Raw genomic sequence first — 10268 nt, 5'->3', positions numbered from 1 at the left:
AGAGACAAAAAACAACACTGACGTCATTCAAGGTTATATTTTCTTGTGACAAGTTAATGGTCATAGTGCAATCTCCAGTGTATTAGATATAAGCTTCTTGTTTCTATTTAGAGACGATTATTTTGACGTTGTGCACATCACTAAAAGACTCGAGTGAGGTCAAAGTACCTACGCAAAATGTTACACGCTCGGTTCTCATATAAATCGACCTATTTCCTTTTAACTCGATATAGTTCTGTGTAGTGTGTACTATCCTCCATGTGAGAGGACAGCTGATTATCAATGTCATTTGCGTAATTGACAGATGACAGCAGATAGTAGTGTTAAAAATGCGTCAAAGTCACATTTGTTTCCCAATTTGCGTTTATTTACAAATATTATTAAAAAATATTTAAATAGAATTAACGATCTTACCTGTGATATTTTTCTATATTATGTTGATAGTATCATAGTGCAACAAAAATGTCTGTTCATTGGAGTTCAGAGATCATGAAATGGGAATACAGAGAATTACAGGCTACGGCTATGTCCGTTGATTATTCAGGCAATAATGTGCTTTTAGCTGGGCGAAGATGGCTAGCGATTAAACAGCTAAGCATTGATGATGATACCGGGGACATAATCAAAAAATATCCTCGGCATAGTAAATACGACGCAGCAGGTGCTGAATGGTGTCAGACATACCCTGGACAAAAATTGTGTGCCATAGCGGTATGTAACCTAAATACAGAATAACTTCTTTCATAAAATTATTTACAATTTATGAATTTGTATTTTGTGTTCCAGAGTAATCAGCGAGTAGACATATATGAATGGCGAGCAGGCAATGACTTGACTTGCATATGTTCATTGAAAGGTCACACTCGTGTAGTTAGTGACACGCATTTCCATCGGCAGGATCATAATTTAATAGCCACATGCTCAATAGATACATTTACTCATTTATGGGATCTAAGAGATTCAAGGAAACCAGTTGTTTCACTTTGTGCTGTTGGTGAGTTACAAAGTATTATTTGTTTATCTTGTGCTATGTACTAAAATCTACATTGTATTGAGTATATCAATATTATTTTTAAAACTATAATAAAGGTTTTTATTGTTTGTTACAGCTGGTGCTTCTCAAGTCCAATGGAATAAAGTAGCTTCACATATAGTTGCCACTGCCCATGATGGTGATATTAAAGTTTGGGACTATCGTAAAAATTCAGCACCCTTGCATTATATATCAGCACACCTTTGTAAGATTCATGGCGTTGATTGGAGTCCTCACCATGAATATCAACTAGTCACTTCAAGTCACGATGGGAGCATCAAATATTTTGATATCAATAATGCTAGGAGGCCAGAAAATGTGATAATGACTAATTTTCCAGTATGGAGAGCTATATATACTCCGTTTGGTAGTGGGTTATTGACAATTGGTGTGGGGTGGGGAGGTTTACCCAGGGTGGAACAAGCTGGTGTGATTGGAATATGGATAGAAGGCACATTAACTCATAGGCTGGCTGGGCACACTGATACTGTTCAGACAATGGTATGGAGGCCCAATACCCTGCCTTCAAACTATCAATTAATAACTTGGGGCAGAGATCAAACACTAAGAATATGGACTATGCATCCGTCTCTTCTGAAAATGTGTTCCCATTTTCTTCCTGATGATGTAGAACATGAAGAAGATAATATTAGTGATGGTAAAGAAATCAGTTGATATTTTAAGTATTTTTTAATTTAATTCTATCCCATTTGTGCAGTGTGTAGCTTTTTTAAAGGGGATAAATTCTGATTGTTATTGAAATATGTAATTGTTAAAACCTCTTTATTTTATTACACAGCTTTTCATCTTCAATAGGATGGACTGTACATCTTATTATTAATTGCCAATGGCTAAAAAACTAAATTCTGTATAATAATGATGCATAATTTTCTTTGCTTTTAAATGCAGTCATATAATTCTAAACTAATTGTTTCAGCAGCAAGCTATGCATCTACCATAAGTTCAATGAATGACATGTCAATGAATGATAACAAAGGTCAGGAAATTCAAATGGTAAGTTAGTTTTGATAAGTGATATTCATTGACATAGTTTTAATTAATGAGAGATATAACTAAACAAACACTATTAATAATAAATCTTTATTATTAAAATAATAAGCAATCCATTAGAAAATGCTAGTAGTACCATCCTATTTCTATTTTTATTATTGTAATGGCAAGAAAACTATCTTACAATATCCCTAACACATCACTTTATAAGTGGAACTTTTTTTATTACTGTGTGTGTATACATAGCTCACTTGCACCTACAATGCCTTTACAATTTCGTATTTTATGTTTTAATTTGATTATGGTATTTAAAGTTAGTAAAAGTGTCATTATATGGCAATTCAGTCATTGTCGCGGACAATGGGCTAAGACGCGAAATGGACGCGTGCATCTTTCTAGGATATCAGGCACGCTTTCATCAAATGACAATAGCAAGATGAAAGTTCGCATCTTGCGTAAACAATTAAGGCTTTGTCAGACAGGACGCGTACTTAGCGCGCGTCAGAGCGTTAAGTTGACGCCGCGATATGACGCTAAGATGTGTTCTACTACCATCGTAGAATACCGTCAAACAGAGCGCCGGCGCTAGCAGTACGCAACGCTCTGTCGCGGCGTTAGGACGCTTTAACGTCGGGTGTTGTATTTTTTTACAAATTTTATTTTAGCGTCGGAGTTAATAGGCGTAAAATAATAATAAAATACTGCATAATGACCGAAAATTTGATAGAATTGGTTAGAAAATATCCATGCTTATATAATACGAAGGATAGTTCATATAAACTATAAAGATATAACAATGAAGGCAAAATTGTGGGCACAAATCGGAGAAGAAATTAATGAAACTGGTAAGTAAAAAATTCTTCCGACTCCGGAGTTAATATCGCTGTACCTTGTTTTGTTCGTAAGTAATAATTATGTAAACAACATGCAGCTTTAATAATATCAATTGCTGTGTCCTAACGCGCGCTAAAGCGTTCTGTTTGACGAAGCCTCGCGCGACGTTAAAACAGGACGCTGTAGCGCTACTACGCAGCGCTAAAATACGCGTCCTATCTGACAAAGCCTTTATAACCGTGCCCACGGAGCGGCAACGTCGCGTTATGCGTTTGACGTGCGGCCGTGAACAATAGGCCTAAGATTTACAAACTTTAACTATTAAACTTATAACTGGAAAAATAAAATTTATCTTGACAGAACAAAATTGTACATAAAACACCTACCTCCATAGATGAAGAATTTGAATCAATAAGGGAAATGGCCAATATTGAAGTAACAGATATGAATATTGAAACTCGCACCTGTCAGATACATTCAGAGCGCAACGGATACATTGCTAACTTGCAAGTTACGTTCCCGAGAAATGTGACAGAACAAACAATACCAAAGTTCTCATGGTTATCTGGAACAAATGTAGACAGCGTTACCACAATAAAAATATTGCAAGCTATTAACAGAACTGCGTATCGTAAGAAGAAAGAAGGCCAAAGATGTTTGCTGTATTGTTTGAAAACTTTGGCAACTTCAATAGATGAGGTATGGCTCAAAATTGTTCAAAAAAATCAAAAACATCAAGGAAATGATAATTTAAAGTCATTGAAAATTATCATACAATAAAAATATTTATCAATATATATTCTAGATTCCAGTGAAGTCATCCGACGATTCAGATTCAATGAAATCAAGCCAAAGAAGTCAGTCTGAGAGTGAAAATGCAGGTGACTCTTGCATCCCATTCCCTCGTACATGCAGCGCTAAATGGTGCGGTGTTAGCACACTAGTCGTATTCAATAGACCAGCCAATGCCCGGCGGTTATCTCTAAAACACGAGAGTGGGACGCCAAGGTCGATGTCGTCCTTATCTCTGACTCCAGGGCTGTTTGGAACTGGGTACAGTTCTGTGTCTCCACATGCTACAACTACTCCTTCGCCAACAAACGCCTCCGGTTTCCCACAGCTGCACCATAGGCACGCGTCGAATTCTATCACTACATTCTATTTTCAAGATCGTTGGGTAAGTGAATAATTTTCGAGTTAGCTTATTCATTTGTTAGGACCCTATCTAATTAAATAAATAGAGAAAAACCAAGGTAAAATTTATGTAAATGTCTTTTTAAACTCCTTGTAATATTACCTAGCAAAATATTTAGCGAAGTTTAATTCGACCGATTTTTGTCAAAGAGTTCAAACATTCACAATGAATAGTTCTGTAACATTGATTATCAAATAAGAGCTCTATTACATACACAGAAAGCTCAAAGTCGCCGAGCTGGCAGTATGCGCAGCCGCGGCAGTATATCTGGCTGCTCATCGCCTCGAGTCGTCCTGTACTCAGCTGACAGTTTATTCCTACTAAACAGAACACTTGCCGAGAAGTATATTATCAACCCTGATAATCCAGTTGGTAAGTCGCTTTGGATATCTCAACTTTGCATACCTTGTTGTAGGAATTAAATATGTTTTGTTTCGAAAACTTTGGGGAAAAACTACTCTTTGATATTCATTTATGCCTGAACTACCGAAATTGCGTGGATTTCGATTTCAAATTTAGCTATCTCTTCAACAATACTAGAGAGGGAATGAAATGGCAAGTTAATCGCATATATTTTTATTTTGTAAACTCGCAATTGAGTAAAATTTATGCATATCATAGGAGGTATTTGTATGGTAACCTATTTCACGATAACTTCAACAAGTATTTTAATTTTTAAAATTTTTTGCGAACATGTCCAATTATCCTGCCTTTCTACACAGGCAAGTTCTTTGAACTTAGCCTAAAACGGGTGCCACTTATACTTTTTTGTTTGGCAATAAACCTTTAATATACGTATGTATAATGTATATACTATATAAGCCTATGAAAAAAAGATAAGACAAACGTTATTATAATTATATATTTTCGCAGAAATGTGTGAACACAACGCAAAGGTATCAGCGGACGAAGGTGAAGAGGAGCTATCGCACACGTGGACGCTCGCGGCGCTGGTGGCGAAGGCGCTCAGCGTGCAGCCGGTGGACCACCTGATGTCCAGCGAGGAGACCATGGGCTGGGCGGGGCATCCGCTCTGCTGTAACCTGCTGCAGACTCTGTGAGTAAGAGAATTAAAAAAAAAAGACGGGTTGCACTCCGGGAGTGCCGGCAGAAGTGAAAACTTGATTATTAACGTTGAGCATGTTTCATATCCATCCGTCTTACGCTTTTTCGATCAGGTCACGTGTCCTGACGCGAGTTTAAGATTTTATACCCAACGCCGCTAAAGAAGTTTTCACTTCAAAAAATAAAAAATTAAGCGGCGGGATAGGAACCCGCGTCTTTCGCGTTACCGCAGCGAAAAATAAAGCATTTTAATGGTATATCCTCTCAAACTAAATATTAATTTCTGTGAGTATCATTTTGTGAAGCTGTGAAATTAAGACATTGGGCATCTTGATTTTGGACAAAAATTAAAAGCACAATGCAAATATATCCATGATTGATTTGCAATTAAAATAGAGTTGAAAACGATGCGATTTATTTGCAGTGTGTCATACCAATCATATATTCATCATCATTTAATTTTGTTTTTCAGAATATCGCATTATGCCAAATCACTCGATCTACAAATGGCGGCCATGCTTACTTGTGCCTTTGCGGTATTCAACGACTCAAGCAGTTCCAGTTCTCAATCCTCTATTAGTACGTCTAGTTATGTAAGTTAGGAAACATAAATTGAGAATTGAATGTTTTTTCAAGAATATTTAAACTTTACCTTTTATTTTATTCAATTTTAAAATGTTACATGTTACAATATGAACTCAAACTTTTATTTTAGGGTAATAATACATCACCGTACAACACAATAAACCAATACAGCGAGATAAGCGCTGACGGTTGGACACTGCCAAGTATATTGCGTAGTAACTCGTGTTCTGAAGCAGAAAATTTAAACACGGACTATTCTCTTATGAAGTCGGATAGAAACTCTGCCTGTGTGCTTGACGAGGCGACTGTACATCTTTACCATTGTTTCAAGAGAACGTATGCGGATGTTTTACATCGATGGCAGTTGTTATATAAACGCACTGAGGTGAGTAACATGTAAACCTATACTTCATACTATCTATACTAATATTATAAAGAGAAAAGCTTTGTATATATGGTTTTCAGGCATAAACTACTGGACCGATTTTGATGAAATTTAATGTATAAAATACGTTTTTAAGAATTATTATACATATTATGTTACCGGCAATGTATTTAATCCGGCATTGTATATAATTCGTAGTAAACGTAGTTATTCCGAAAAACGGTTGGAATGAAATAAATTATATTCGTCACATTATCTAGAAAATCTATACATTAAAATTAGGTAGCGTATCATCAATATAATATGTTGTACTGGACATTTACCCGCTTGCATTTCAAGAAATTTGTTTCTTATTTTGTTGGTCACCTAGTTAGAAAGAGACAAGTTGAAACGAAAAACGCTATCACTCGGACCGGTTTTTACGCCATGGTGCACAGTCTAGTTAATAGTTTAACGTCTTTGCTTAAATCGCTTGTTGCTTCGCTCCTCGCCAACTTATGTTTAAGATGACGGTCACGATGCGAATTGCGCGTTGAGGATCTTCTAGTGTGATCATGACGCGTTGTACATAACTTGTGTCCTAATTTTTCAGTCAATGACAAATGTTGGTATTCCTTATACAGGTGTAATCGTTAAGTGTGCACAGGCGATTATTCCGTAACTATTAACCTATTGTCGAGCCAATTTAATAGGCAACATTTGACGTCTATCAATTTTATCTTCATAGGGTGGTAACCTACTTAAAAACATCGATTAAAGTGAATTAATCGATACGGACTTGAAACATTTGTCAATCGAACTTGAAACACATGTCAATAATTTATGTTCATTTTTTCGATTTTTATTCCCAAGTAATCAATGCATTCGATTCTAGATATCAGATTTCGATTTTTAGAGTAACGTCTCTGGTATTTAAAAAGAAAAAAAAAGGTTTATTGACACAAAATTGTAGCGACGTCAGTTCTTTAAATCATAAATTGTTTATTATGTTTAGAATGGTTTATCAGTAAAATCAAATCCTAAAATTACTTGTATCGGTCATTATTATTATTAGACATCGGATTATATGCACTAACAAAATGCCAAAATATGCATGCAAATATGCACTAAAAAAGGCCGAAATATGCACTAAAAACGACTGATATGCCTAAAATATGCACAATACAAAATCAAAAAACCTTTATTAATTTTAAATTTAAATCAAAGATTGTACAAAAACAGTGAAATTTTCTTGAAATTAAGTATAGTTTTTGTGCCAATATACAATTTAGCATTTTAACCAAATTTTCGAGCGCAAATTTGTGACTTTTGTCACCTGCGAGCCCTGTGTTGCCACCTTAGACCTTTCCGGGCTAAATCTAGCCCTTTTTTGGAATTCAACCCGTGTTTTAAGTTTTTAGCCCCAAAAGGGTAATCTAACCTTATTTTTAATGGCTCAAAAATTACTTAAAATGGAGCCCATTTTGTAATTTTTTGCCATTTTACCATGCCAAAATAGGGTTGGTTTACTCGCTGAGCGTTCTGATTGGCTAATAAAGGTTAGTCAACCAATCAAAACTCCCGCTACTTAACGAAATATGCACGATTGGGGAAATAGGCTATAATATGCACTAACGCCGTTATTAGAGAGTTTTATGCATTTGCATATGCAAATATGCAAATGCATATAATCCGATGTCTAATTATTATAAATATGTAATCGTAATTGAAAAAAGTTAAGCAAATGTGCAGTTCTAACAAAACGAAATATCATGTTATTCAATGACGTCGTTACTAGGTTACGTTGTTGAATTTTGTTGAACTGTCAAATGTTGCCTATTAAAATGGCTCTACTTTAATAATGAGTATATATAGTGGATAACTTTTTTGGATATTTCCCGTTTTATTTTTTAAAAGTTATTATTGTCATTTTACTCATTAGGTAAAGGGCTTTCGATATCAGTTTAAAGTTTTATGATATCTGCAATAGTTACGGAATAATCGCCTGTGCACACTTAACGATTACACCCTGTATAATAAGAATTATGTATTGAACCAGGTAATGAAGTTGGTCCATTGCAAGTACGACATCCAGTACGAAGGGGAAGCGTGGGAGTGCGGGCGGTGCGGGGCGTGCACGCGCGGCGCGGGCTGCCCGGCGTGCCGCGTGGCGCTGCCCTGCGCCGTGTGCGCGCGCCCCGTGCGCGGGCTCGCCGCCGCCTGCGCGCTGTGCACGCACGCGGGACACGCAAGGCATATGCTCGCCTGGTGAGTGGGAGATTAAAGCAAATTCTATTTACATACCCTTAGGGCATTGAGTTACATGTACTACGTACTAGAGGACATCGCGTCTACACTTTTTTTAACACGAGTTAGAGTCAATCGTCTCAAACTCAGTTTTTATTTGTTACATTGATTAGTTTTAATTGATAAGTTTATTCATATTTTTTTAATAAGTTATACAATATTTATTTGTTACATTGATTGGTTTTAATTTTTAAGTAATAAGAGGCAGAATATCAACAAAGTGTAGGACTCACTAGCCGCCCCGCGCCGCCGCGCTTGTCGCACAGATTTTGTCCGTGATGCCCTCTCTAGTAATAATACCTCAATGCCTTAGGGCCGATTTTTTAATGCTTGGTTAAAAGTTTAAAACTCATCCGTCCAATAAAATATTACACAATAATATTAAAATATCACGTAAACTGTCAAATACGGGCAATTAGAATACGTTTTTAAAATGGTAGTTTTATACATTATTCGACGAATAAGTTTTAATCAAGGATTGAAAAATAGCCCTTAGAAGAGTACAGATTTGAATCGACGTGCGGATGTTTTTACGCACCCGCGCACGTAGTTGCGTCTTGTGGATTTAGGTGATTGGATAGAGCCCCGCATCGCGCAGCATACCTACCGCGAATACTTCTTATATATCGTATGCGTCTTATTCATATCGATATGCGTAGAAAACACGCACAATCACATAGAATATACATCCTCTCGCGACACATAGATTTGAATAAATCGAATCGGAACGGCTGTCTACGAAAAGCTACTACGCGCATTGCGCGTGTTGCCCGTACGACGATGCAGTCATGCGGTGCATACCGTAAGTACTCGCATGATATTAGGATGATCGCCTGGCGCCCCTTGCCATCAGGAATTATTTTTATTGCATAAATGATTATTATGCATGTCCTTATAGATTCAGATTATACATGCAAAAGTAACTCTGTTTATTCTTTGCGCTTCACATAAATAATAGGTGCTTTGGAACGGCACCAAATATGAAAAAACTTGTGTATTTGTCTTGTGGAAATGCTAAGTGTTTAATTTTTTGTTTGCTCGGAGCAGCTATAAAACGAAATGACTACGACTGTTGCATTATATCTATAGTTCAATTTATCAAGTATGTATATCCTATTTTTCAAGTTGGATGAAACTGCTCAATGTGTTTTATTTAAAACAGTTCAGAGTATCCACAGCGGACAAACGTACGTGCCATGAAAATTATATGCAAAACTAGCTTTCCGCCTGCGGCTTCGCTCGCTTTGTCTAAAACCTAATAAATGATATACTACCTTCCTTTTGAATCACTCTATCTATTACAAAAAACCGCATCAAAATCCGTTGCGTAGTTTTAACGATTTAAGCATACATAAGGACAGAAAAAGCGAGCTTTGTTTTATACTATGTAGTGATAATCAAATTGAATAGATCAAATCAGAGATTTCTCCTGTCCTTTTGGGCTACTTATCCTTTCTCAATGTAGCTTACTAATTAATGTCTTCGACTCCTAAATTTACAAAACGCACGTTGTTACCTCGTGTATCTTAGAATTATTCTTTTCTATCTACGTTCTTAATTTCTATCCAACATAATATTTTGGAAATTAAAATCATTGTTTATTGTTAATTAACGTTCAAATATTTATTCTAGGTTCGCGCAACACGATACTTGTCCAACGGGGTGCGGCTGCAAGTGCGTAATGGAAGGAAATTCGGGATGGAAGGGCGTTAAATACGGATGAAAATAATTTTGCCTGCCTGCCTATTTGTATATTTCGTTTTAATTTATAGCAAAGCTAGAGGGAATTATATAAATATTATTTATAACAAAGACTGTAACATACAATTTTACACTGAATAAAAACATCTCAACTTTCAATCAGAACTTTATTT

General features: G+C 36.2%; 1 protein-coding gene across 2 annotated transcripts; it reads left to right on the top strand.

The window, feature by feature from the left end:
- The first annotated feature begins 330 nt into the window (after window positions 1–330).
- Wdr59 (WD repeat domain 59) lies at window positions 331–10254 on the top strand. Of its 2 annotated transcripts, none has more exons than XM_090111702.1 (12): window positions 331–711; window positions 787–994; window positions 1110–1691; window positions 1974–2047; window positions 3239–3577; window positions 3684–4055; window positions 4292–4445; window positions 4947–5130; window positions 5611–5731; window positions 5854–6108; window positions 8147–8355; window positions 10027–10254. In XM_090111702.1, exons 1-12 carry the CDS (start codon window positions 463–465, stop codon window positions 10115–10117), a joined length of 2838 nt encoding a protein of 945 aa, XP_089967828.1. In that variant the 5' UTR covers window positions 331–462; the 3' UTR covers window positions 10118–10254. The 2 variants fall into 2 exon arrangements, with proteins under 2 accessions (XP_089967828.1, XP_089967821.1); XM_090111695.1 differs by having other exon boundaries at window positions 1971–2047.
- The last annotated feature ends 14 nt before the right edge of the window (window positions 10255–10268 follow it).

Source organism: Colias eurytheme, chromosome 2 (assembly GCF_061535395.1).
Source record: "Colias eurytheme isolate Ceu_HAF_F1 chromosome 2, ilColEury1 Martin Lab GWU primary, whole genome shotgun sequence".
Taxonomy (NCBI): domain Eukaryota; kingdom Metazoa; phylum Arthropoda; class Insecta; order Lepidoptera; family Pieridae; genus Colias; species Colias eurytheme.
Note: the sequence above shows the minus strand (reverse complement) of the source record. Positions and strands in the feature narration are given on the sequence as shown.

Coding starts and splice junctions, on each gene's coding strand:
- Wdr59 (XM_090111695.1), top strand. CDS start 463: ATGTCTGTTCATTGGAGTTCAGAGATCATGAAATGGGAATACAGAGAA. Junction 712..786: donor AAAAATTGTGTGCCATAGCG/GTATGTAACCTA, acceptor TTTGTGTTCCAG/AGTAATCAGCGAGTAGACAT. Junction 6,109..8,146: donor TGTTATATAAACGCACTGAG/GTGAGTAACATG, acceptor GTATTGAACCAG/GTAATGAAGTTGGTCCATTG.